This window comes from Setaria viridis, chromosome 1 (assembly GCF_005286985.2).
Source record: "Setaria viridis chromosome 1, Setaria_viridis_v4.0, whole genome shotgun sequence".
In the NCBI taxonomy this organism is placed as follows: domain Eukaryota; kingdom Viridiplantae; phylum Streptophyta; class Magnoliopsida; order Poales; family Poaceae; genus Setaria; species Setaria viridis.
In genome coordinates this window covers 5,373,520-5,400,211 of record NC_048263.2, presented here as the reverse complement: position 1 = coordinate 5,400,211, position 26,692 = coordinate 5,373,520, and the positions used below count along the sequence as shown (strand labels likewise).

At 49.7% G+C, this 26,692-nt stretch overlaps 4 protein-coding genes and 1 non-coding gene across 5 annotated transcripts; 3 read left to right on the top strand and 2 right to left on the bottom strand.

The window, feature by feature from the left end:
• Window positions 1-100: 100 nt before the first annotated feature.
• LOC117842907 (FBD-associated F-box protein At5g60610) lies at window positions 101-2,293 on the top strand. Its single transcript, XR_011897402.1, has 3 exons — window positions 101-1,314; window positions 1,447-1,590; window positions 1,738-2,293. It is a non-coding gene; the product is annotated as an FBD-associated F-box protein At5g60610 (transcript).
• An 842-nt stretch (window positions 2,294-3,135) lies between these two features.
• LOC117842895 (PTI1-like tyrosine-protein kinase At3g15890) lies at window positions 3,136-7,110 on the bottom strand. The gene is made up of 4 exons (XM_034723420.2): window positions 6,857-7,110; window positions 5,981-6,140; window positions 4,196-4,458; window positions 3,136-4,118 (listed from the first exon to the last, which is right to left on the bottom strand). Exons 1-4 carry the CDS (start codon window positions 6,889-6,891, stop codon window positions 3,452-3,454), a joined length of 1,125 nt encoding a protein of 374 aa, XP_034579311.1. The 5' UTR covers window positions 6,892-7,110; the 3' UTR covers window positions 3,136-3,451.
• Window positions 7,111-12,441: 5,331 nt separating this feature from the next.
• On the top strand, window positions 12,442-14,627 carry LOC117840954 (uncharacterized). Its single transcript, XM_034721503.2, has 5 exons — window positions 12,442-12,657; window positions 12,941-12,993; window positions 13,753-13,941; window positions 14,027-14,107; window positions 14,183-14,627. The coding sequence occupies exons 1-5, from the start codon at window positions 12,604-12,606 to the stop codon at window positions 14,346-14,348; spliced, it is 543 nt and encodes a 180-aa protein (XP_034577394.1). The 5' UTR covers window positions 12,442-12,603; the 3' UTR covers window positions 14,349-14,627.
• Window positions 14,628-16,751: 2,124 nt separating this feature from the next.
• LOC117840943 (desmethyl-deoxy-podophyllotoxin synthase) lies at window positions 16,752-18,673 on the bottom strand. Its single transcript, XM_034721494.2, has 2 exons — window positions 17,599-18,673; window positions 16,752-17,514 (listed from the first exon to the last, which is right to left on the bottom strand). Exons 1-2 carry the CDS (start codon window positions 18,502-18,504, stop codon window positions 16,897-16,899), a joined length of 1,524 nt encoding a protein of 507 aa, XP_034577385.1. The 5' UTR covers window positions 18,505-18,673; the 3' UTR covers window positions 16,752-16,896.
• An 8-nt stretch (window positions 18,674-18,681) lies between these two features.
• Window positions 18,682-21,537, top strand: LOC117840934 (desmethyl-deoxy-podophyllotoxin synthase). The gene is made up of 2 exons (XM_034721483.2): window positions 18,682-20,335; window positions 20,434-21,537. Exons 1-2 carry the CDS (start codon window positions 19,418-19,420, stop codon window positions 21,049-21,051), a joined length of 1,536 nt encoding a protein of 511 aa, XP_034577374.1. The 5' UTR covers window positions 18,682-19,417; the 3' UTR covers window positions 21,052-21,537.
• Window positions 21,538-26,692: the final 5,155 nt, after the last annotated feature.

Sequence of the window (26,692 nt, the reverse complement as noted above, 5' to 3'; positions counted from 1 at the left end):
TATTTCCTTTTCTTTTGAGAAATGGCAAGAGGGCTGGGCTTTCCAGTTCCGAGACCTGCTTATTCTGGTCAGGCCCAGCCCATGAACGGGTCGAGCCCAATTGGCTGGCAGCTCAACAACCTCCCTCCTCAGTCCTCACCATCGGCGGAGCAGTGGTGCGTGCGGCGGCCGCCTGCTGCAGCAACCTTTTCCACGCGTCGAAAACCTACTCCGCGGCGGCCCCCACTCGCGGCGGAGGACATGGCGGCCACCATCCCCGCCAAGTTCTTCTGGCCGCCCCCCGGCAATACCCTCAGCACGGACGGCATGACGCCCGCGGCGATGCGCCACGGGCTGGACCCGGCGACGCTAAACGTCTACCAGGACACGGTGCTCGGCTTCCTCTACGCCTTCCTCCCCAAGCCGCCGGTCTCCGCCGCCGCCGCCCTCTCCGGCGCGGTGGCCACCGAGGGAGGCGAAGGGATCGACCGTATCAGCGGCCTCCCCGACATCCTCCTCCGCCGCATCCTCGCCCGCCTCCCGGCCAAGGACGGCGCCCGCACCGCCACCCTCTCCACGCGCTGGCGCGGCCTCTGGCGCTCGGCGCCGCTCGTCCTCGTCGACACCCACTTCCTCCCCCGCGGCGGCGCCGAGGGCCGGCCCCCTCGCCCCGGCCCCGCCTCGCGCGCCGTGCGCCGCGCCGCCGACGCCGCCCTCCGCGCGCACCCGGGCCGTTCCCCTTCGTCAGCCTCTCCTGCGGGTTCATGAAAGCCGTCGACAGGGACCGCGACGTGCTCGCTCGCTGGTTCCAGCTCCTCGCCACCAAGGGCGTCGACGAGCTCGTCTTCGTCAACCGCCCCTCGCCCCTCGCCCTTCGCCGGCCTGCGCCTCCCCGCCGCGCTCTTCAGCTGCGCCTCCCTCCGCCGCCTGTACCTCGGCGCGTGGAGGTTCGTCGACACCTCCACCCTCCCGCGCGGTGCCTCCTTCCCCAGGCTGCAGGAGCTCGTCCTCGGCGCCGTCGCCCTGGAGGACAGCGACCTCGACTTCCTGCTCGCTACGAGCCCCGTGCTTGAGATCCTCGCCATCATTGGAAGCGTGCACAAATTGAACGCCCGTCTTGCCAGCCAAAGCCTTCGCTGCGCACAGTTCTGCCTAGCTACCCATGAAGAAGTGGCGGTAGTGGACGCCCCATCCCTTGAGCGGCTCTTCTTCTGGCGGTGCCTGAACCAACGTCGCGGCGGGAGGATCAAGATTGGCTGTGCCCCTCGGTTGAGCATGCTGGGTTACTTACAGCCTGGTGTGCATGCACTGGAGATTGGCAACACCGTCATCAATGTCTCAATTAGTCAATTTCCTTTTTCGTTCGTTCTCTCTGTCGATAATTGGCATGCATGCATTAGAAATATCGGCCGACTGAGGAGTTTAACGTGATGGTGCTTCATGGATCTGTTGTTTTGTGTGTTGCAGTCTGGAACCAGGCCGAGTCCAAAGACCACTGTTCCAAGTGTGCAGATGTTGGCGCTGCACCTGCATTTCAAACTTTGCAATGAAGTAAAAATGCTTCCAAGCTTCCTCAGGTGCTTTCCCAATGTAGAAACGCTGTGCATCCAGGTACACTGACCTCTCCTCTCCCTTCATTTGACATTTGCATGGCCATTGTCGTCATTGCTAAACACTTTGTAGCATTACATTCTTCTTGCATAATCCATTTTCTTCCATCACTTTATAGCTGAAATGTCCACTGCCTTAAAACTGCAGTCTGAAGAAACAAGTGAGCCTAGTGCCAAGCTGAACCTGAAGTACTGGCAGGAGACCGGTCCCATCAACTGTGTCCAGTCACAACTCAAGAGGCTAGTTTTCCGTGAGTTTCATGGTGAGGAAAATGAATTCGCCTTCCTTATTTTCATCGCGGAAAATGCCCGGGTGTTGGAGAACATGGTTCTTGTGATGGAACTTCGAACGCCCTCTGCGCCAGAAGATCTTGCCGCCAAAATGAAGGCTCTGGAGACTGCAAGATGGGCAAGCGGGAGCAACAAAGCGGGGTACTTGCTTTCCCGGCCTGGTGTAGGAGGAGGCAGCGCTTGGTGTCTGAAGGCGGGTTCTGACTTTAAGTGCAATGATCCTTTTCTCTGCCTTGTTTAGAACTCAAACCAGTAAATAAACAATCAAGTTGCACACAACTGCTAAATTTGCCACTGTTAAGCAGATTCCTGGATGCACATCTGAACTAGAGATATTGCAGCTAGTTATTTAATAACTTAATTACCGTTGCTTTATAATGTGCCATATTTCCATGTGGCAGCACTTTTTCTCATTGTGTGTTTGCTGATTGTTTACACAATTATCATAACTATCCATCTTTGGGCATTATGATTTCTGCCCTGAATCCATTTTAATTTCTGTAGCAGAGGCTTAATTGAGCTGGATCAAGCTAGGGAATGCTTGTTTGTGACCTTGTGGGTTAAAATGCCAGGCCCCTGTGAGTGACATTTATCCTTAAATCTTATCTGCATATGATTGAACTCGTGTCATGCATGCATTTCTGCTTTCTTGTAGCATAGACACTAGGATTATTCCAAAGACGATTCACAAGAATGTCCTTTTTGCTCTAGCAGATGTATGTCGGGTGATTGTGCCAAATTATATTGCTTTGTTTCTTATTTGTTAACTGTTTCTTTGTGCTGCTGCCCTTTTCATTCATACTAACAGTAATTGAAAACCTTGTGCATCAAGTTATGTACAGCATTTCTTCCAACAATTCTCTCAGGTCTGTGGTTAACCACATTAGGAGATGCATGGAAATGCCACTGCACTACCCACATGGTTATGGGTGTCTATTGTCATATGGGTATGGCCCACGCATACTTCTTTGATTGTTTCTTGAGACAAGCATGTTTCTCCAGCTTCTGAATCTTGCCTGGGAAAGGTGGGTGGACTAGCATGATTGGCGGCAGGTTGTTTCAGCCATGGGGGCTGTTGTGTTTGCTTAATTTGTTGCACAGTTTTCTTGCCAAGAGTGAATAAACCAGTCTTTCATTTGTGGCGATGATCGTTTGCTAAAGAAGCACTTTAACATCTAAATACATATGGAAGTCACGATAGGTTCTACATGATGAAAGTTCAAACTTTTTCCCTTACATATGAATGCCTTGGAAGTACCAAATAACCTGATGAATTACGGATTGGCAGTGGCACACAAATCATTCATGGATTGAGGTAGCTAAACGCTAACGACAGTACAGTGAACAGTTTGTTACTGTCAGAATCAGCCCCAGATGTACAGAATTTTACAAGCCATAGGAAAACCATACCAACACAAATTGACAGTACGCAGATAAGCATATCTGTGAACTGGGCAAGGAAGCACCCAAATTAACCTCCTAGTAAAAAGATGCACTCATATAAAAAAAAAAACATTTCTCCCAGGCAGGGAGCTCAGGACGCCTGCTGACAATACCACTCTATGCATCTACTACCTTGCCGAGGGAACTGTCTCACTTGAATCAACTGCTGCCTCTATGGCATCTGCTTTGGAGCTCTTCTCCTCGGTGATGCAATCCGAGCTATCAGGCCCGGATGAGCCCTGGAACGAGCTGGTCTGTTCAGGCTTGAACAGCTCATCATTCTCCAGGTTGGACAACTTCTCGGCAGATTCTCCTTTGAGCAACTCAACAACTTCAGACATTATCGGTCTCTGCTCTGGCTTGTTCTGAGAACATGCGAGTCCCACAAGCACCATTCGCTTCAGCTCATCCTCGATGAAGTTACCATTGAGCTTTGGATCGGCGATTTCCTTGAACTTTTTGTCGCGAGCTAGAGGAAGAGCCCACTCGGCTATGGTTCTTTTTGTGGTGGGGTTTAGCTTTTCGACTGGCTTCTTCCCGCTGGCGAGCTCTAGGAGCATGATTCCAAAGCTGAAGACGTCGCAGCTTTCGGAGGCCTTCCCAAGCATCGCATACTCTGGTGCAAGGTAACCCAGTGTGCCTTTTACCTTTGTGGTGACATGTGTTGCACCATCTGGAATGAGCTTAGCGAACCCGAAATCAGCGACCCGAGCTTGGAAATTCGAGTCCAGGAGGACATTGCTTGCCTTGACATCTCTGTGAATGATGTGCGGTGTTGCATAGTGATGAAGATAACTGCAAGATGAAAGAATTTTAAATGTTAATGTTACTGCAGTTTGATGAACATGATAAACTGATGTTGTGAGGCTTACGCGATCCCTTCTGCAGAATCTATGGCAATCTTCATTCTTCTTTCCCAACCCAGATTGCATTCGGCTGCATGCTGTCCATGAAGTTGAGAATGTATGCTCAGGTTTGGCATATAATCATAGACTATCAACCGTTCTTGGCCTTCAGAACAATATCCACGCAAGCTCAAAAGGCTTTTGTGCCTCACTTGTGCCAAAATCTTCACCTCGACAGCAAATTCAGTTTCAGCCTTGTTGCTCCAACTCTTGAGCCTTTTTACTGCAATCTGTTCATGTGTCATTAATGAGTGAAGCGTTAGTTGGAGAAAATGAAATCCCATTCATGGAGTAAATAAGTAAATACAACCTACTTCGTCCCTTAATGAAACCTCTAATGGATCAAAGAATTCAAAGTGTACGGCAAATATGCAAAGAGCCCACAAGGACCACATAGCTCAAAATCTCACCCAAAAAAAATATAAATCTTATGTTACAGCATGTAAGTAAACTATTGTCACATGAATGCTATTTTCCAAATCAGCACAAACCACTTATATTTGTAAGCAATTTTGAAAATATGGAAGGAATCAAAGTTCCAATGTAGAGGCTTTGTTTTGATTTAGACTACCAAATAGGTGCAAATGAAATTTCAAGTAGACAGATTGTTGCAACAGATCATACCCATGTGTCAGGAACCTCAATTATTTATCTAGCCATGCCCATAATGGAAATAGCCTCAGCGCATATAGCAAGAACGATGCAAGCTTTTACAAGCACTAGGTTTGCTATAGAGCACAAACAACCAGCTGAAGTGGCCCATATGTGAATAGACTACAAAATTAAGCTTTGGAATAGCAAGGTTCAGGCACACCCAGGTACAATAGTAGTTTACTTGGCTACAATCTGGCAGTGGAGCCATATAATTGACTAAAATAGCTCAAGCATATACAAGTATATAACACCAACAATATGTCTGAATGTTTTTTTCCTTGAAAACAAGAAGTCACAAACCAGTACACTATAGCAGTTTCAGGTTATGCCATTACACCAAAAGCTAGTTAGGTGCGATATCACTGTTAGTGCAGCACAACCCAACTCCATCCTCCTCAATAATGAATATGAAAAATATTATCATGTTTATCATATTTATTTTCATATGAAGATAAATCCAACAGGGGGACTTCAATGGTCGAGTCCTTCCCAGTTCCCCAAGTTATTTATCTTTCATCCAAATATCATACCATGTTATTTGTCTTTCCTGCTTTCGAGAATATTAGGTGATCAAGAGGATAGAAACAAACATTGAGAGAGAGAAAAAAAAGTAGGGTAGTCTGAATTTGTCGAGACCCTGTATTGGCTGGTTGTGGAGTGTTGACTGCCTTATTTCAGTCCGTGTGGTTTCATTATATCCCTCAATTGTATTCCACCTAACAATTATGATACTATCTAGTTAAATGATAATGTGATCTACAACAAGACTGTGGCTATAATAGTTGTAGAAAGGAAAATTCATAGAACCAGGACGCCCGTGCTTGGCATGGTCTCAAGCTAAGCTATAGTTTGGATTTCTGTCGTCTTCAAAAGAATATTCATAGAACGGCTCTGAAAACTACTAGAAACAGAAAAGGCGCAACAGGGTGAAATTGAATCAGCTAAGATACAATCATCAACATCAGCATTGCATTGTCCTGTTCCTAACAACAATAACAGAAACAACAGATGCTAAAACTGCAGCCTGCAGGGGAAAAAAGGTTGCACACAGCAGAATGCAGGATTCCTGTGGTTCATAGTTCAAGAGAAAGACAGCACCTGTGATCCGTCCCAGAGCTGGCCCCAGTAGACGCTGCCGAACCCACCCTCGCCAAGCTTGTTATCGTAATTAAAATTGTTCGTCGCCAACTGGAGTTCCTTCAGCGAGAAAACCCGCCATGCTGTGTCCTTCTTCTTCTTCTTCCTACCCGGTTCGGCCCTAAGAACACAACAATGAAGTGAAAAACTTTTGAGTTACTAGCAGACTGTACTGTAATAAAAGGAAAGGTACTGATGGAGCCCCCTAAAGGTCATCACTTCACCCAACCCAACTCTTCCCCTTCCCCTAAAAGCAGCACATTCTGAACGGACTACATAAATCTAACATTATGCCATTTTCAACCTGATTGCAGATCACCAAGCAAAACTGAGACAATATGCGCAATGGAAACAGTGAAATTTGAACTGATGAAAGTTCAGATGTCTGATTGTTGTCCTTCCATTCAGTCCAATCGAGATGTGATTACTGAATATAACTTAACTCCTCACCGAAGTACTAACTAACCCACAGAAAAACACATCAAGTTCACAATCAGCCTTTCACGATGCAAAAAATGTCAAAATCAATTCCTACCAAAGTCATCGCCCAAATACACCAATTTTTCTGTGTAATAAGCAAAGGTAAAGTTGCAGTGATGCACATGTACCAGCTCCCCTAAATCCCAATGTCCAACAGAGAAACACAAACCAAATAAGCAAGGAAGAAAAATGACACGACCATTTCACCATCTCCCCCAAAACCCCAATTTCTCAGTCGTCCCGCCCTTCTCCCCCAAACCGAACAACCCAAGATCACACCCCAGACCCGCACCCAGACCTCAATTCCAAGACCAAAAATCGCGAGCAACACTTGTCCTGAGGACCTGAACCACTCACCCGTCCGACCGCTTGCAGCAGGAAGCCCACCCCATCGCCCGTCCGACAGCCTGCAGCGCCTCCAGTACCCCCAAATCAGCACGAGCCGCCGCGTCCACTAGCTCGCCCGACGGCCCTTCCTCTCGACGCCGGCGACGGCCCCCGGGACAGGAACGGAGAGGAGAGGAAGAATAGAGAAGCGGAGCGGGGCGGGGGGAGAGGAGTCTTCTTCTCAGGGGGATGTCTGTGTCTGTCGGCTGAGCGCACCACCACTCCCCCACTCGCATACGCAAAGCCAAGCGGGCGCGGTCGGGTCACCCGCGGGCCGCCGGTCGCCGGGGCCGCCGCGCCCACGTGGCGGCGCGCGCTTGGCCGGTTTTGAACCGGCTGCGGTAACGGTCGGTTCTAAACCGGCGGGGTAACGTCACGGGGCCGGTGACGGGGACGGGGTCCGGCGGCCACTGAGCTGTGGACCCGGTGGCGATGACCTGGCGCCGGTGCGGGCCAGGGCCCCTCCCCGGCGGTTTGTCCTGCCGGACCCGGACGCCTCTGCGGGCCCAGTTGTTGGGTGATGGCTACGTTTGACCAAAAGAAAAGATCCTTGCGGGAGACTTGGCTGAGATAGCGGGTGAGCACTATACTCTACGACAGAAATTCATGCGAATTTTGAATGCTCGCTGTTCTTGACCGTTTCAAAGTTCCTTCCTTGGGATTTTCAAAGTACCCTACGGTAAACGGGTGAGGACGCTACAGGTTTTCGTCGAGAAAATCTGTATCTTGGTGTTAGCAACAGGGGATTGTTTGTGTAGTCAATGATATCAATCTGAATGGAAGTGAGGAAACGAGGGAAACCGTGTGACTTTTCAAATTCCTCCGTAACAGCATGGACCGATCATCCGATGCGTCACTTGGTTCACCATGAATACAGGTGGAATTTCTATAACCCGTAGTTTATTTGAGGAGGTTAATTATACAATTAAATAAAAGAAAATGGTTCCATTTCAGTGAGATTCACTGCGCCTTGCATGGTGTAACTTCGTGTTTTCTTTTAAGCAGAGTTGGTAAAAGTGATGGTCTAGAAACGGGTTAGCGATTGATTACTCTTGTCCGTTGCTTGGTCTTATCTCTACACAAAGCAAAAGGGAAAAGCAAGGAGCGGATGCAATGCAAGTGTGCCCCCACTAAAATCCAGGGACGGAAGGCATCACGAGCAGCTAGCAACACGACGATCAACTCTCGCTGGCCCCGTTTGGTTTAGGCACTAAGCATGTGCTGCCAAGCAATCAAGAAATGGTTTGCACGCTCGACGCCCCCATCCATCATGAATTGATTCATCCTTGCGCTCGCAAAAGTGTCCAAGCAGTACTCACTTTTTTTTTAACGAACCAGTGAGGCAATAGGATGTTTTGTTGGATGCATTGACCAATTCTCCTCTCACCCTTGCCCTCTCTTCACATCAGGGGATTCATATCTCCTGCAAAACGCACAAATTTTTGGTCATGGTACCGATACTATTATAATTGTCTTTTTCCAAGTGGGATGCCGCGACCATTCACACCCTTCATGAAAGAAAAAGAAAATTATAATAAATTTCTTTGCTGAAATAAGTACAAATTGTGGGCTATGCGGTACTATACTATTTAGAAAACAAAATCAAGTGAGTTTTTAATGGATTTGTAAGCAACGTGCTCAGTGGTGGAGCTAGAAAAAAATGTAGGTGGAGCAAATTTTATTGAAGAGACTAAATCAAGAGTAAAAAAAAAATCATGTAGTGTGAACAGATTTATACCAAATTCACATATTGCAATCACACAAATTATAGGAAAAAGGTGAATGTGAATCACAAGTCTTTAGATGCTACTCTACCTTAATTTTGAAAAATAAATTGATAGTACTTGTACCATATGTTGAAAATAGAAAAGAAAAATAAAAAGGATGAAACTAAGTTGAATTTTAGATCAATTTTGACTAGTGAGTGATAGTAAAGTGATCATATGCCCCCCAAACATTGGTCAATATATGAGAATATAAAAAATCACTAGCAAAGGACTAAGACTAGAAAGATCATTAGGGAATCTTTGGCAAGTTCTATCTTCGGTTGTTTATGGAAAGTATTCTTAGCCAAACAATTCACAAGAAGGTATGGATTTTTCACCCTTTGCTGCTACTGGGAGGCTGGCCACACTAGACACAGCCATGAGTTCCCATGTCTGGCTCTACCTGATTCTCATCTTCATCTCAATCTTTGCCAGCAGCCATGGCAGTCTGAGCGTTAGTTGGGCAGAGAAACACGAAGGGGCAAGGAGCATACACGGATCGACGGAGAAGAGGGTGGTCTGGGGTGCGCATGCCGGTAGCTAGGACAGCCACCCCACCTCGCCCGCCCTGTTAGGTGCTGTTCTTGACCGTTTCAATCAGCTCCCTCATTTGCTTCGCGGGGGGGGGGGGGGGGGGGGGGGGGGGGGGGGATGAGCTCCCTCATTGGATTTTCTCCAAATGACCTGTTCGTAGATGTCGTCCCAAGCCAAGAGGATACTAGCGTGGATCCGTAGATTGTACAAATTTCAAAACAATTTTGAGACTTGTTGATAACGTTTAGAATCCACAGTTAGATTTATAATTTATAAGGCGGCCAGTGTCGGTGACGAATAGGGAAATTGGTGAGTATTGCTTTTGCTTGCTAACTGGTCTTTGCCCACACAAAGCGAAAGTTAGGAAAAAAGAACACGAAGCAGAGAAGCTGAGTGTCCCGCCACTAAAAATCCAGCCTTCGCCATCACGATACATCAATGTGGCAAAGCAATCAAGCAAATGATCTGCACGCTTGGTGCTTTGACGCTACCCATCATCCAGATCGCGATATTATTGCTGTGCATGTAAATTAAAAAAAGTAGCATCAAGCAATAATCCCCAAGTCCCGCCGGAAGCTCGGGCTGTGCTGCTCTGACCAATCCTAGCATTTGCCGCAGCCGTCACATGCTCACATGAGTCGATTACACGGCACATCCGAACATGACAGGTGATGTCGTTGTCGGACTGAAAGAGACATCCTGTTTGTTGTTTTCAACTGATCCGGTGAACTTTGCCACGTACGTCGTAGTACTATATACGTATCCTTTGCATCTATTGTTGACCTAATCCGAATGTTACTGGGGGTTATTCCAATGGCACGTCGCCCGTGTGTTAATGGCTACATCCATGTTAGGCGGATTGATTGAACAGGTTTCCATGATTTGAGCCTAATCATCATTCGGATAAGCTGAGCATAAGTGCGATAATGCATTGCTACAGTGCCCCCGGTGTTTTACCGAATGATGCCACTGTCCGGCGCCTGTGGGAACTCCCTCGAGGCCTCGACCAACGACGATACACACGCTGTTTCGCATGGGACCCACAAAGTTAGGCCAATAGTTGTCACATGTGGGAAATACTCGGATAAGTTATTATTTTTCATCAATAATAAATTAATAACTATATTCTCACGCCGAATTTTCGAGAGAAATTCTCACATCGAAGCAAAGTAGGACATGTGAGAACGGATCTGAACCGGTTGGTCACCATAAGCTCAAGTAGCACCGGTGTTAGTAGGAGGTCCTAGGTTCAAATTCCTTAGGAAGCGGATTTTGGAGGGATTTTCCAGGATTTTTTCCTGAATGTCCAAGACCATCTCTTTAAGGTAAGCTTGTGAGTGTGAGTGTAGGATGTAGGCTTTAACTTGTACATATGCGTGTGGGATGTGTGTACATGTAAGTTCAGATACTACAAGTACTCTCGTAAGTGAGGCTATAGGGCCTGTTTGGCACAGCTTCAGCTCTGAAAAAACAGCTCAGCTCCACTCTTATCTTTGTCTCACTGACAATTTGGACCCATGCATCAGAATAAAAAACGTCTCCTTCCTCGTCGCCGCGAGTGTGACCTCGCGCGCTGGCGTCGGCTCACGGAGTAGCAGAGCTCGAGCGCAGGCAGCATGCCGCAGAGCTCGGGGATCTCGTGGTAGTTGAAGCCGAAGCCCAGATCAACGCAACCCTTCAGCTCCTCCAGGTCATCGACGGTCAGGCTCCGCACCCTCTCCATGGCGCCACTGACTTCCCTGCCAAGCGTCGCCACCACCGAGGCGAGCAGGGGCGGCGCTCCTTGATGCAGAATAGCCCGCCGCCGTCGGGGCTGCAGGCGGCGCCAACGTCCGCCCGCCGGCAGCTCACCTGGTGCTGGTACCCGATGCACGAGTTCACGCTCAGGTTCAAGCCCCGGACGCCGCCGCCCAGGCCGGGCTTCCTACCGCCGCCGGCAGCGCCAGTGGGCTTGCTGTCCTTGTGCGTCTGCGGTGGCGGCACCCTCCTGTCGGCAAACGCCAGCTCCGAGGCCAAGGGCGCGGGGGCGGGCTTGGCCGCGGGTCGCCGGATCTGCCAGACCGGGCTGGACCGGCCCACCGGCACGCCGCTGCCCGAGCACGGCGCGCTGCTGACCTTCCGCGCGGGCGGCCACGGCTTCGACGACCCGGACCCGCCGCCGGCCGAGCGGCTCCGGGAGAAGGGCTAGATGTTGATGTTCAGCTCTGAGCCCCCGCCGGCGTGCGCCGCCTGCTTCCGGCGGCAGGCGCGATGGAGCTCTGGCAGGCAGAGCGAGCGGGGCGGGCGGGGCGAGCAGAGGCGAGCAGGGGTGGCGCTCCGACGGCAAGGGCAAACGGGGCTCGGGCGGGCAAGGGCGAGCAAGGGCGGGCGATGCTCCGGCGTGCAGGGGCAAACAGCGGCATAGCAGAGGAAGAGAAGGACGGCAGCGTTTTGCACGGAGAAGAAGAAAAAAAATAGAACGAACCGGTCATTTTCCTCTAAGAGTGGCAGTGGTGGGTAATTTTCTCCAACTCCACCAAATTTGATTTCGTGGAGCACCCCCTGAGGGCAAGTACATTGGTACATTGGTGTCGTCTAATAGACGGTCTCATGCATTGACACATAATCTTAAGACGATTCAACAGATAACCTGTACAATGGGTTGTCCTATAAGTTGTTTGGTAGTGGTATATAATTCCTTAATTTGTGCATAAGAAAAATAAAATATTATGAGTTGCATGGCAACAATAACTCGTACAATGGTTGTTAAGTTATCTCGTAGTCCTACAATTTAGCTCATGAGGTGGTTGTTTCGCGAAGCAACGACCTCTTTCTCTCTCCTCGCTCTCTCTCCTCCGCATCATCAAAAATCCTACGTGGCACTGCATGAGACGACCTATGAAACTGCTGACGTGCAGCAATGTACTTGCCCTGAGGAGCTCCACCAAATCCATGGATTTGGGGTAGATCCACCGTTTTTGTGAAGCAGATCTGCGGTGGAGTTGCTAGAGCTAAAACCGTTTGGCTGGAAAAATTAGGAGCGGAGTTATTTTTTAGGATTCGAAGCTGCGTGGAGCTCTGCCAAACAGGCCCCTAAGAAAACAAATTATAGGTTGTTGTTCTTCACATTAGCCAAAAAGGCCAAAGCAGGCTTTTACTAGTCGAGCCGCATCTACACTAGGCCCAACAGGCCCGATTCACAAATTTTTGGAACCCGGCCCTAGCTAGAGAAGAGAGAGAGAGCCGAGAAAAGTAGCAAAGCCTAGCCCACAGCACATGCCCGGTTAGCTGAAGGGCTGACCTGGGGCATCATCTCGTCTCCACACCCCAAACGCTAAAACCCTCTGGGCGGCGGCGGCGGCGGGTTTCACCAGCGGAAGCTCCCGGCGCTCTCCTCTAGCGAAGGAAAAGGGGGAATACAGAGAGCAGCTGGGTCAGATGGACAGCGGAAGCGATTCCGACAGCGCCCCGGAGGAACTCACCGCCGTCCAGGTAAATCTAGTCCTCCCCGCTCGAGGACCCCACCCCCACGCGAGAGCAGATCACGATTCCGCACGCTTCGGTCGTGTATCCCGCTCAAGCAGATGCTAGATAGACGCGTAGATAAGCTCGTAAGAGGATTTTACTGCTATGTGCCGTCGATTTGGTTAGTCGAGGACTTAATTTTGTTGGATTAGTTTAACCTTGCTATTCATTTTGTTTTGCTGCTCACGCTTCAAGCTTCATATTGGAATATGCAGAAAGTACTAAGTGATATCCTTTTTATTGTCTTTAGGGTGTTGAGAAGCACGAAAAGATCAGTAAAGTTGAGAAGGACAGTGCCATCAGGTGTGTTTCTGTAATATGCTACGACTGGCTGGATTGACACTCTGCTCCCTAATGTGCTACTTCAATCTATTTTTGTTTCTGTAGTTTTTACATGAGTGGACGAGTAGTTTCTATTCATTACTTGCAAAGTGGAGACTTTCTGCTCGTGTTAGTGAGCTACTCCCTTCATCCCAAATTGTAGGTCGTTTTGGCTTTTCTAGATACATAGTTTTTTGCTGTGCATCTAGGTATAGATCATGTCTATACATATCAAATGCTATGTATCTATAAAAGCCAAAACGACCTATATTTCAAACGGAGGGAGTACTATGCTAGATAGTACCTTATGCCCTGTCTTGAACTACACTTATGTGTTCTCCTTAGCTTCACTAGATGCAATCATGCAAGCACCTCATAAATTCTGTTAGGACCATAACCAAATGGCTTCAAAATGCTCGATTAATCTGGAGAAATTGGTTTCTTAGTACAGATACGTTTGTAATGTTTATGCTTACATTTAAAGCTTTCATTTGCTCAATATCTTTGTTTTAGATGCTTATATAATTCTGTGTATAACCCATGGTGTGTTCTGCGGTCATCAAATGATATATAATCTTTATGGAATTGTGGTCAGGCTTTTTCTTTCTTACCTTTTTCCTTGATATATCAATAGGAATTAGCTGTCTGAATCTTGTTTGTCTCAAGATCGTCAGGGTCCTATAAGTTTTTCTTCAGATTTTAGTATCTCTGAGATAATGATGTCATGTGCTGTCCTTGCAGAGTAACACGGGAGGGAAAGGAGCGGAGAAAACGTTGGGCCCAACGGAGAACATCCTCTAAACCAGATAACCCCGCGCCAGAGGAAATAGAAGATCAAGGTACCAACCAGCGTGAGGAGAATGAGGAGACACATACTATGCCTGGCATGCTCCCCAGTAGTGTAATTGAAATGCTAGCAGCTCGTGAGAAGTATGTGCACTTATCTTGCACTATCAGCTATTCAATTTTTTTATGACAGAACTTCATTGGTTACTTTGGCTTCATTTTCCCCCAGGCAAACCTTCTCATCTGACTCTGAGGAAGAAAATGTAAAGCAGAAGGTTCAGAAAAAGAAGAAGAGAACAGAAACTTCTGGGTATGTTTAATGTTTCAGCATCTAATATGAACTTTCTGAAATGACACTTATGCCTGTGTTCGTTAATGTTTTCAGGCCTGAAACTATTTTGTTGAAGGATGTCCGGTCAACTCAACACGTGAAGAATGCCCTTGATTTCTTGGAGCAAAGGAAGAACCAGGTGCCAAGATCGAATGCAGTTTTGAAGAATGCCAATAAGGCTTTGCGTCTCCTTTCTTCGAAAGGTAACTTTCTAAGTTAAGAGTGATAGAATAGCACATTTTCTGAATCTGTCTGTAGACATCTCAACAGCTGATGTGGTCAAGAGACTTATGATCAATATGTTTGAAAGGAATCGACTTGGCATGTGAGGTGTGATGCATCATATCCTTGGTGTGAAAATGTGTAACAATTGTTGCTCCTGTTCCTTGTAAGAACTACAAGGTCTGTATGTTGGTTGTGTTTGAGTATTTTTTTTATGGATCTTGTGTTGCAAACTTCTAAAAGAAAATCCTGAAAGATTTCCAAATTTTGATATCAACGTAACACCTACAGAGGTCATATCATATTGCATGTTTTTTTTTTTTGTTATTGACATTCCTCAGGAAATATTTTACCTGAGAAATTGATGCTCTGTTGTATGCATTTTGCATTGCTTTCAGCATGGCGATAGCACTCCATATTTCCTTACGCATCAACAACACGTTTGTTCTGTTTGTAGCAGGACGTGTCAAATCAAAGTGTCAAAGGTGTTCTTTAAGGTTGTGGAAAATTATCCATGTGTTAGGAAGATGTTTGATCAGAACAATGCAGAATTGTTCCAGTATTAAAAAGGAATAAAGAGGAAGCGATTCCATATTATGACTGATTATTGAGTGCCAGTACCATATCACAAAAGAAATTAGAATGTGTTCAAGGAAAAATATAAGCCGCCTTATGATGGGTAGGGATAAAAGGAAAAGCAGACCTGTTCGATTTAAATTTAATGGTTGAAGCTTATACTTAGATAAGCATCGAAGTCGTCTTCTATCATAATATCGCGTGCTTCGTGAAGAATATTTTTTTTATCAGATCGGCGATGATTCATGATCCACGCTTTCATTTCTTTAATCACGCTCTGTCGAGCCCTGACACTCTATGGCAGGGTTTGGAGGTTCTTGTAACTTCCCGACTGTAGAGGGGCGTCGGGGAGCCACCGGCATGGCGGTGGAGGCGGGTGGCGGGCGGGACGGTGAGGTGGCGGGGGTGCCGCCTGCCGTGGTGATGGGGATGGCGGTTGGGTGAAGCCGCTGGTGGGGGCATTGATTCGCTCGGGTTAGTGAGGGAGAGGTCATGGGGCGGCAGCTCCGGCGGCGGCGGCGCTGTCGGAGCTGGGCGGCCTGGGCAGTGTGCTGGTGTCTAGTCGGAAGGGAAGATGGAAACCGAAGGGATAAGGCGTGTGTGGAGGTGGGGCGGGGGGTGGAGAGGATTTGGGCCATTGGATGTCTATTAGAAGGTTGAAAAAGCGACAGATTTTTGGCCAATTTCTGTCGACAGTTAGGTAGAGCCTTCCAAAAAATAAGGGAAAAGGGGAATGGAAAGGGGATATGTTGGAGCAAAATTTTCTCCCCAGTTCTCTTTTTATGGTTGGAAAAAGAAAGAGGAAAGGAAAAAAAAAAAGATCCGCTAGAGATGTTAGATTTGTAAAATGGGTGTGGTTTATTTGTTGGGGTGGGGTGGGCAATGGTCCCCCACGTTTGCTAGATATTACCTCTAATTATTAAGCTAATAAGCATTAATGTTGTTAATATTGGAGAATTAGAACTAACGTTCGTCAAGCCAAATTCACGTTTTTTTAAAAAAAAAAACTGAATCCATCTTGCGTTGCTTGATTCATTAGTGTGACCACTAAAAGTCATTGACACTTCTAAAATGTTGTTGAGCTACTGTTACTTGGGAGGACGACCCCTAGTCATAGGCTTCGGATGATTCTCGTATTCTCGTCACCGCTCCCAGCTATCATGCTTCTGTATCGTTCCCATTCTTCAATATTTGACTACGGCATTTGGCGTTCTTGACTTCCTGTTACTTCGTCAAGTTTGAATGCTGATTGTAGGCCTAATTTTCAACATGCTTTCCTAAAATTTGCAAACTGCCTTAACCTATTACATTGTGGCTTAGAGATGACATGGCCATGTGATATTCTTGAGGACTAAGAGTCTGTTTGTTTGAGCTGCAGCTTTTGAGTTTTTCTGAAAAGCTGTTGCTAGCTTCTTTTTCCTGAAAAGTCAATACTAGCTTCTAGAAGATGTGTTTAGTTTTCTGAGCTTAAAAAGCTACGAAAAGCTCATAAAACTGAGCTTTTCAGCTTTCTATATAAATTCAACTTTTCTGGGCTTCCAGATTTTCGGAAGTTGCACGAGAAATTTGATGTTTGTTTGAGCTTCTGACTTTTCACGCTGAAAAGCTGCAAGAAAGCTCAAACAAATAGGGCCTAAATCCTCGAAATTGGATTTATTCCAAGATACCGTTGACGGCGAGACGTTAGTGGTGACTTTGTCAATCTCGAAGATTTGTCAGTTCAGTATTTTAGGTGTTTTTAGGGGTTGGGTTGCATGAATGTGTGTCGTAGAGGGTAAGTGTGCCTGCGTGTACGTATGTTTCGGGAAAAAAAACCTTCAAAGTATACCCCTACCTAATTTTTTAACCCAATATTCAGCTTTTCCCGCCACAACTAATTCCTTCTCCTTTTTTGTCACAAGCGTGACACTAAATTTTCTCGAATAAAGCTACGCTAACTCTGTAACCTCCTTGGAAAAAAAAATCTATGTTCACCCAGTGGACACCGGGACACGAGGTACAACCACAAGGTCAGACCGCAGCTGCGTCGTGACCCCGAACGCTTCGGTCATGTCGAGCTCCTCGGCCGCCATCCCTCCCGGTAGCTCCCAGTCGAAGTGGAACAGCAGCGCCGCGAGGGCCAGCTCGACGTGCGCCAGCCCGAACGCCATGCCGGGGCACATCCGCCGCCCGGCGCCGAACGGTATGAACTCGAAGTCCGTCCCTCTGAAGTCCCTTCCACTCTCCTCGAACCTCTCCGGCGAGAACTCGTCGGGCCTGTCCCAGTGCCCTGGGTACCTGCCGATCGCCCATGCGTTCACGATCACCATGGTTCCCTCGGGGATGTCGAACCCGAGCACCCGGCATGCGCTGCCGCATCTGCGTGGTAGGAGTAGTGGCGCCGGCGGGTGCAGCCGGAGCGTCTCCTTGATGACGAGCGGGAGGTAGTGGAGGCTGGCTAGCTTGTCCTCTGTCACCTTGTCGTGGCCGGCGAGGGCTCGCCGGACCTCGTCCTGCGCCTTCCGCATCACTCTTGGGTTTCGCAGCAGCTCCGCCATCGCCCACTGCAGTGTCGTCGCCGACGTCTCGCTACCGGCGCCAAACATGTCCTGGAAATGAAATTGATTTCAGATTTTGCAGCAACAAGATTTGGAAGTTGGGGATTGATCAGGAATTCAGGAGGAGGAGATTACAAGCATGACGGTCTTGATGTTCTCGGTAGTCAACGGATACTGGGAGTCGACTTCCTTTTGGAGTCTCAGGAGGACGTCGAGCAAGTCCTCGTCGTTGTCGTTGCCGGACGCCCTGCTCTCCCGGTGCTCCGCGATGATGGTGTCGATGAACTGCCGCATGCCACGGCGATGGCCCTCGATCTGGGCTGGGACGCGGCTGAGGAGCCGGGCGAGGTGCGAGGACGGGAAGAGGTCCGGCAGGGTCATCCCGGGCACGATCTTGAGCCCCTCCTGCAGCATCCGCAGGTACGCGTCGCGGTGCTCGAACCGGCTGCCGATGATGGCGCGCACCGTGGAGTCCGCGACGTACGCCGCCACGCGCTCGCTCAGGTTGACCGGCGCCGCCGCCGCCGCGGCCGCCGCGACGGCGCGGAGGAGGCGCCCGGCCTCGTCCTCGCGGACGGCGCGGAAGGACTGGACGCGGCGGGCGCTGAGGAGCTCCAGCGTGCAAATGCTCCGGAGCCGGCGCCACCCCTCGCCGTAGGGCGCGAAGATGACGCCCTCGGCGCCCTGGTACGCGAGCTCCTGCATGGGGCTCAGCGGCCGCGACGCGAACGCGGCGTCGTGGGTCCGCATGACCTCGCGGGCGGCGTCCGGGGACGAGGCCACCGCGACCGGGAGCTCGCCGAGGCGGAGCGCCATGAGCGGGCCGTGGCGGCGCGCGAGGTCGCGCAGGGCGCGGTGCGGGAGCGCGCCGGCGAGGTGGTGCAGGTGGCCGATGACCGGCAGCGCCCACGGGCCCGGCGGGAGCCGCCCCGCGCCGGCGCCTGGGCTGCGAGGCGCCGGGCGTGTTCTGGCGATGAAGAGGACGAGCGGGATGGCGAGGAGGACCGCGAGCAGCAGGTAGACCGGCAGGTCGGCGGCCATGGCGGTCTCTCGGTGCTGCTCCGTTTATTGCTCTGATGGTTTGAACGCAAGAAGAGTTTGTGTTTGTGGTTGCCTGACTTTAAAGTGTCTGTGATTGTGATCGCGCTGTGCGGCTCGCGACTTTAATTTGTTATGAGCACTTGGAAATTTCGTCGTTCCAAGATTTCGGTGGTCAAGTCCAACAAGAGTTTGGTGACGCATCTTTGCCTATGTGTTCTAGCAGCCTTACAATCGATTGTTTTGTAGGATAGCTCTCCACGGACCATGCCAGGCCCTCGTCCGGTCGTCGTCGACCGACGGGAAGCGCCTGGGCTTGCAGCCTCGCCGTCGCAGTCCATCCCGGCGGCTGACTCTGCGGCCGGCTGCGGCGCGAGCGTAGAGAAGACGACGAAATCGCAATGACTTGACTTCTCCTCAAGGTCACCCTGTCTCCCGGCCAGGCCATCTCCGCTGCCCCGTACTCGCGGCGGAGACGTGGCACTGCGCGTGTTGATCGGAAGGCCTTGTGCACGAGAAATGTGCCATCCAGGCATAACCGTGCTAACAAATAACCTGACCAAACCATTCAGGGTGATAACGGCTTTGGTTGCGATGCCATGCACCTCTGACTGAGCCGGTCGGCACTGAAGTTTACCATCCTTTCAGTTCAGAATTTGAAAAGTTTCAAGTTTCTAAGCGTTCTAGATCATCCAATCCACTGGTACTCTGAGGAGAGATTCAGGGGCCATGAATGGCATAGAAATTGCGTGATCCGATCCGGACACAACCAAACAATGCAACTAACCTCCCGAATCACTGAACGACGCATCACTCAAGAGTACACGGCTTGGTTCAAGAACTGAAGCTCTCTACAATTCGATCTCCTACCTCCCCGAGGACGAGGAGGAATCCTCCATCCTCGATTCAAGCCGCCATGGCCTCCGAGCTCCCGCTGTACCTCCTGCTTCTCGCGGCCCTCCTCGCCGCCCCCCTCTTCTTCCTCTTCGCCACCAAGTGCGCACGAACGCCACGCGGCGGCGCGCGGCCGCTCCGGCTCCCGCCGGGCCCGTGGGCGCTCCCTGTCATCGGCCACCTGCACCACCTCGCCGGCGCGCTCCCGCACCGCGCCATGCGCGACCTGGCCCGGCGGCACGGCCCGCTCATGATGCTCCGGTTCGGCGAGGTCCCCGTCGTGGTGGCCTCGTCCCCCGCCGCGGCGCGCGAGGTCATGCGGACCCACGACGCGGCGTTCGCGTCGCGGCCCATGGGCCCCATGTCGCGGCTCTGGTTCCAGGGAGCCGACGGCATCCTCTTCGCGCCCTACGGCGACGCCTGGCGCCAGCTCCGCCGCGTCTGCACCCAGGAGCTCCTCAGCGCCCGACGCGTCCAGGCCTTCCGCCCCGTTCGCGAGGACGAGCTCCGCCGCCTCCTCCGCGCCGTCGCAGCCGCCTCGGCGGCCGGCCGGCCGGTCAACCTGACGGAGATGATCTCCACCTACATCGCCGACTCCACGGTGCGCGCCATCATCGGCAGCCGCCGGCTCAAGGACCGCGACGCGTACCTCCAGATGCTCAAGGGCCTCTTCGGCATCATGCCCGGGATGAGCCTGCCGGACCTCTTCCCGTCCTCGCGCCTCGCCATGCTCGTCAGCCGCGCTCCCGCCCGGATCCAGGCCTACCGCCGCCGCATGAGGCAGATCATGGACGGCATCATCCAGGAGCACCGGGAGAGGGCGGCGGCCGCCGGCGACGGCGACGACGAGGAGGACTTTGTCGACGTGCTCCTCAGGCTTCAGAAGGAAGTGGACTCCCAATTCCCGCTCACGACCGAGAACATCAAGACCGTCATGCTGGTAACCTATAACACACACACACACACACACACACACACACACACACACACACACACACACACATAAACATCGACGTCGCCGTTGATCGTGTACCACAGGATATATTCGGCGCGAGCACGGAGACGTCGGCGACGACGCTGGACTGGGCGATGGCGGAGCTCCTGCGGAACCCGAGAGCTATGGAGAAGGCGCAGCGCGAGGTCAGGGAAGCACTCGCCGTCGCCGGGCACGACACGGTAACGGAGGATAGCCTGGGCGACCTGCACTACCTGAGGTTCGTCGTCAAGGAGACGCTCCGGCTGCACCCGCCGGCGACGATGCTGGTCCCACGGCAGTGCCAGAGCCCGTGCCAGGTGCTCGGGTTCGACGTACCGGCGGGCATCACGGTGCTCGTGAACGCGTGGGCGGTCGGCAGGGACCCGGATCACTGGGACGATCCGGAGAGGTTCTTGCCGGAGAGATTTGAGCGGAGCATGAAGGACTTCAAGGGCGCGGACTTCGAGTTCATACCGTTCGGCGCCGGGCGGCGGATCTGCCCCGGCATGACGTTCGGGCTGGCTCATATCGAGCTCGCGCTCGCGGCGCTGCTGTTCCACTTCGATTGGGCCTTGCCGGGTGGGGTAGCGGCTGAGGAGCTCGACATGACCGAAGCGTTCGGGATTGCAACACCTCGGCGTTATGACCTCTTGGTTGTCGCAACCTCTCGTGCCCTATAGTTCGATCTATTTTGATGGTTAAAATTAATAATTTGATTTATGATAAAAATTAAATAGACTTATATTTAAAATCGTCGGCGAGAGTAATAAGATCGACACCAAGGATTGCCCTTGGCGAAATTGGTCAAAGTGGCGACTTACATCACCTTGGCACTGAACTCCGTTGATAGGTTGCGAAGAAAAAAAATTTGGTGGTACAAGTGGCGGCCACCAATCAAATCAAATGACCAGGAAAAGATGGATGCAAGGCCAAATCAAGAAGGGAAGCTTTTCACCAAGTTGTATATTATTATTACTCTCTCCGTCCTAAATTATTATTCGTTTTAACTGTTTTAGTATAGATTCTTTTATGCACCTAAATATATATTATGTCTAGATACGAAATAGTAATTTGGAACGAAAGGAGCAGCTTCGGACATGGATGACTAACATATATAATAGCATGGGGGACGGCTTGACTTTTGTTTCACACACACTGAATGTGATTTTTTCCCCTTCAACCAACCAAAATTCATACTCCAAACGGATGTTTGCCAAACCATTTACCGTAGTGTTTACAGATTAAATAAAAAAGATACACATATACTTGAATAAATTGTATATATTAAACAAACCAAGCTCGCCACAAACTTGGAGCTTCTCTCTTACATCGCCTTGGGCTTCTACGCCGCACCACCGGCAGCCCGTAGAGGCCTGGAGACCCGAGCAGCAACCGCACGCAACGCTCTGGCCTTTGATGTTCCTTACGTACGTGATGCATCACCTCTTCCGCAAAAAATCCGAATACAGAAGAGACGCAAGCAAAACCAACCAGCAGCTTCTGATTCCTCGTGAACTTCTTGAAATCCGCATCTCTCGCCGCCATCCTAGCGTCAAAAGCACCCCATCAAGCTTGCCAAGCCGGTGGTGCTTCGGCTCCCGTTGTTGTAATCTCATGCCCAGCAGTGGACACGCTGGAGGACGAAAAAGCTCGATCTACTCCTGATCTAATAGAGTGTGCGTTGCTGGGGATTCTGATGATGCTACGGCCATGCATGGATCCAAGGTTAATGTGAGCCGAAGAGGAGCTGGGTTGAATTGCAGGTCCATGAACTCTACCCTAGCAGAAGAAGCGTCATGTGCCCGGAGGAGTGTCCTCGATCTAGACATCTAGGCGGTGAGCTTATGAATCACGAATCATGAGCGCAAAAATCACAAATCAGAGTTACATAGCGCCAGTTAGCTGTTAGCCACGCGTTGTGCTCTTCCCGCTTCCTCCTCCGTTCTCGCGGCGTGCAGGGATCTAGTTGGGCAATGAGGGTGCGTTTGGAAGCCTGTATAACCTCAGCCGGGCCCATGAGCTAGGATGGAGCTAGGTGGGCCAAGCTCATAGGGTGTAGAGATGTTGATTGGCAAATCTGTACCCCATGGTACTGGCTGGATCGGGATTATGTTTGTTATGGTGGGCTGGCTCTGGCCCCCATAACTACCCCAACTACCATCTAGAGATGGCGTTTGGTAGCCTGCATAGGGGACAGGTGCCCTCACCATGCGCAGGTGCTGGTGAAGGTTACCACCCAGCTACAGGCGCCCAGAAATGCACACATCAAAGTATGATTGCATAAACTCTTGTTCGAAACACCTAATTAGGGAGGTCATCAGTTCAAATATAACACAAATTTACATACAAAGCTAATTACATCAGTTTCAGAAAGTAATTAACAAGTATGGTAACATCATGAAGAGGAATTGCATGATAGTTGCATGTGAACCAAGAAGGAACAATGTACACTTTCATCTTGTACACAGGACTTTGAGAAACGAAATTAGAACCACAAATAGTAAGAAACCGATCTTGTGAAGGCCTCCCACCCATAACTCCAACATGAATAGCAGAACAAGAAGAAACCAATAACTGATGAGGCATGAACTTGGGGCAGCAGCAGGCAACATCTCCAAGCACCATTGCTACCAGTCGAAACCACCAACATAGGGAACAAAAACAAAATTCACAAGTCAGGGAATGTGTGAATAAAAGCCTTAGACAGAATGCATTTGGGAAAAGAAAATTCTTCCATCATTGGGAAGAAAGTAAAGCATGGCTCAGGTGAAATTCAGTACTTGCCTACGAAATATAACACATGCAGGAGTTGCCTCCTAATGAGGCAGTCAGAGGAACCCCTGACCGCATCACTAGGAGCTAACACCTGCAAGGATCTTGCAGTTGCTAATGCGTTTGGTTATCACCATGCATCATCATCGCCATGGACATAATCGTCTCAACTGAAGAAAAACAAACAAAGCAGCATAATAAGAGAATGCCCTCTTCTTTAGGCTCAGCTCAAGTGCAGATCTTCTTGCGGCATGCATGCTACCGATTAGGTATACCTTGTTTGGCTCAGTATGTAGGCAACATCTTGCGGCATGCATGCTACACACCTTTACATCATTGCCACAAGGAACACGGAGGTGTCAAAGAGGGTTGCTTGTGTCCTACCGAGAGGTCCTACTCACCAAGCTCAAGTGGATGTTGGTGAAGTTACCATATGCAATATTACCAAGGTCCACATCGAGCTTGGGAAATACAACCCTACCTCGGCACTCGCAAGCTATCCTATCATCATCCGCACACATGAGTAAGACACGCAAAGAAAGCGGCAAAAAAAGGAGCCTCACCATGCTGAAAGCAGTTGCCTCACCAGTCTGAAATCGTTCCTAAAATATTTGGATTGAAAACTGTAATTCGATCATCAAAAACCACAAAGTCAGATCAAGAATGTGCTGGGTCAGAGCACAAATAACTTAACTCATCATCCCCAAATAAACAAACATAGCAGAACTGGCAGGTAACATGAGATTGCCTCAGTACAAGTGCATCACAGTCGTAGAAAAAAGTATGAGGGACCTCAGATCATAAGTCAAATATCCGCAAACTGCCATACAGACAGGTGGACTCCAAAGTGGCAGCGGAAGAGCAGAAAGAAAGAGAAGAACAGAGGTAATAAAGCTGTGTTGGATTTATAAGCCCGACAGTCCACCATGGGGTTACCCAAGTGGTTGATTTGTAGGTGGAGGGGATCTTGCGAAACCAAGAACTTGAAGATGATCGCAAGAACAGAAGGGACACGAGGGTTTTAGATAGGTTCGGACCTCCGGAGAGTAATACCCTACATCATGTATGCTTGGTGACTTGTATTGCTTGAGAGTTGAGATGTGATTGTTGGGTTGCCCTCAGGAGGCTCCCTTGGCCGCCTTATATAGGCTGACGATCTAGGGTTACAAGTCGGTTTGAATCTAATCTACTTGGTAGTTACATGGAAGGTAGTCTGAGTCGGACTACAATACGTATCCCGCACTATCTGGGCTGATTTGAATCGCCCGGCTCCTTGGCGTGTACTCCAAGTATCTTCACGTCCTTGCCCCGCACCCGCTGGTCGGGCAGGTCCATTTGTCAGGTCCGGCCAGTATCCTGATCGGTAGGGACCTATGGGGTACCCATATCCCTCAAGCTAAAAGACACCAAACAGAGAACACCATGTACAAAAACAATAACAGAAATACCACTTCATCATTGCCCAACCTAATAGTAATCATCATAGGCCAAAGAAGGAGGGAAACAACAACAACAGCAAGGTAACAAATCAAATAGGTCAAGAATAGCAGGAAAATGGTATCAAGTTAAACACATAATTGAACAACAAAGGAACATGATCACAAGTTAAATAGCAAATTAAACAACAGAACCAACATGTGATCATGCCAAACAAGTAGGTAAATAATAGCAGGACCTGTCACCAAGATAAATATCAAGTTAAACAGCAACAGTAACATGTCAACAAGGGAAAAATAGGCTAAGATCATGAAAATAAAACAAATACCAAAATAAAGCAGATCAGGAAAATATCAAGATGGCAAATTACTAAAGTAAAGCAAACATGCATCTTAGGCATACATGGCATCACATCATAAGCATATAGTAGTGCTAGAACCATCATATTACAATACTTACTAACCATGAAGATCCTTAGCAAATAGTTAGTTCTAATGTTCTTAACCTTGTCATGCTGCCATAGAACTTAATTAGTAATTAGCCACCCCCATGTGAATCCAAAAACCAACACAAAAACCCAAGTGCAAGTGAGGCTACACCCTATCAGATCAGACCTACGTATATAGAGATCTGCGCAAAAGAAGGGAGTGATCAGGGATGGAGACATGCTCAGTTGTTTTCCCTGAGCCAGAAGGTAGTAGCAACACATGTAGTAGTGCTTGCCTAGCCAGGTCCTGAGCCAGAGGATGCGGTGGTTCTCGCCCATCTTCACAAAGGCATTGTCTTGTGACTTGCTGTCCAGGAGGTGGCTAAAAACAATGATGAGGGCCTCCTCAGAGAAGTCAGGGGTCAGCATCACAACATTGTAGAGGTCAGGGTGCTCCTGCTCAGGCCCAGTCTCCCTTAGTGCAACAGCCACATTGTTCACGGCATCTATCATGTTGGTAAGGACAAGTATCTTCTCCTCGGACATGGCAGTCCTCTTCCTCTTGTTCCCAGCACCTTGCAGCAGGTAGTGCTCCTGCTCAAGAGTGATGCTGCATGTGTCACAATCCCAGATAGCACCACTGAGGTTCCTGAGCTTGCACACCCTACCCCACCTCTGCCGCCACTTACGCAAGTGGTTGTACATCTGAGTGGAGGTGACATGCTCCCCAGTCCATTCCCGCAGTGCCTTGGCCCCCTTGTTCACATGCACCTCCTTGAAGCCCTTCTCAGGCCTCATACCAGTGCCAATAAGCTCACACATGCGACGCAGCATAAACCCGGAGGTGGCAGTGGTCTACCTCATATGAAGGTGAGGCAGACCACCACCAGCTCCACCACCCTATCCCTGACCACCACCACCACCAGCCCCCAGTCTCGTAGGACCACCACCACCACCCCCTAGAGCCTGAGCAACAGCACCAGCAGCACCACCCACACCAGCCACAACACCACCAGCAGACCCAGGCTCGAGGTAGAAGGAACAACACCCTGACCAACAAGTAGCTGACCAGCACTAGCAAACCCAGCAGCAACAGAACCAAAGAACATGTCCTCCTCAGCCATTGGCCTAGATAGCCAATAGCATAGATTGCACCACAAACCATTAAGTACCAGACATATCATAGGTTAGGTCATTGCAGCCCTTATGTCCCTAGAGCAATAGCAAATTAATAGGCAGCAGGGAAAACATCAAAGTAACCACAAGGTGATAAAAACAAAATAGTAACAGCAAATGTGTAAAAACAAACAGAATTTAAACAACAGCAAATGCAGGGAGAAAGCAAATTAAATTAAGTATAGTTGAGGTCAGCAAGTTCCAGCCAGCATCACATCAATGCCACACCATGGTTCCTTACAGTTCCACTAAAACACACATGACACTACACCCTAGAAGACCTCTTATTCTGCCACATAGCTAAAGCCCACTCATCCCTCTTAGCACCCCAGGCCCTAGCTTCCTGTGACATGGCTGCATGAGTGGGTGCAGGCTGTGTTTGTGAGGGTGGTAGGAGAAATCCTCCCTTGGGATAACTTCATCTACCACAGACCCCAAGATCCAGTTATGCAGAATACAACAAGCAATGACAACCTTAACTTGAGAGGGGTATGGATGGTATGGCTTAT

Excerpts from the sequence above, each read along its gene's own strand:
- LOC117842895 (XM_034723420.2), bottom strand. The coding sequence starts at position 6,891 with ATGGGGTGGGCTTCCTGCTGCAAGCGGTCGGACGG. Across the intron at positions 6,141-6,856 it reads TGCTGCAAGCGGTCGGACGG|GGCCGAACCGGGTAGGAAGA; the intron begins GTGAGTGGTTCA and ends TTGTGTTCTTAG. Across the intron at positions 4,119-4,195 it reads GATTCTGCAGAAGGGATCGC|TTATCTTCATCACTATGCAA; the intron begins GTAAGCCTCACA and ends TTCATCTTGCAG.
- LOC117840954 (XM_034721503.2), top strand. The coding sequence starts at position 12,604 with ATGGACAGCGGAAGCGATTCCGACAGCGCCCCGGAGGAACTCACCGCC. Across the intron at positions 12,658-12,940 it reads AGGAACTCACCGCCGTCCAG|GGTGTTGAGAAGCACGAAAA; the intron begins GTAAATCTAGTC and ends TATTGTCTTTAG. Across the intron at positions 14,108-14,182 it reads AAGAGAACAGAAACTTCTGG|GCCTGAAACTATTTTGTTGA; the intron begins GTATGTTTAATG and ends TAATGTTTTCAG.
- LOC117840943 (XM_034721494.2), bottom strand. The coding sequence starts at position 18,504 with ATGGCCGCCGACCTGCCGGTCTACCTGCTGCTCGCGGTCCTCCTCGCC. Across the intron at positions 17,515-17,598 it reads ACATCAAGACCGTCATGCTT|GACATGTTTGGCGCCGGTAG; the intron begins GTAATCTCCTCC and ends TTTCATTTCCAG.
- LOC117840934 (XM_034721483.2), top strand. The coding sequence starts at position 19,418 with ATGGCCTCCGAGCTCCCGCTGTACCTCCTGCTTCTCGCGGCCCTCCTC. Across the intron at positions 20,336-20,433 it reads ACATCAAGACCGTCATGCTG|GATATATTCGGCGCGAGCAC; the intron begins GTAACCTATAAC and ends CGTGTACCACAG.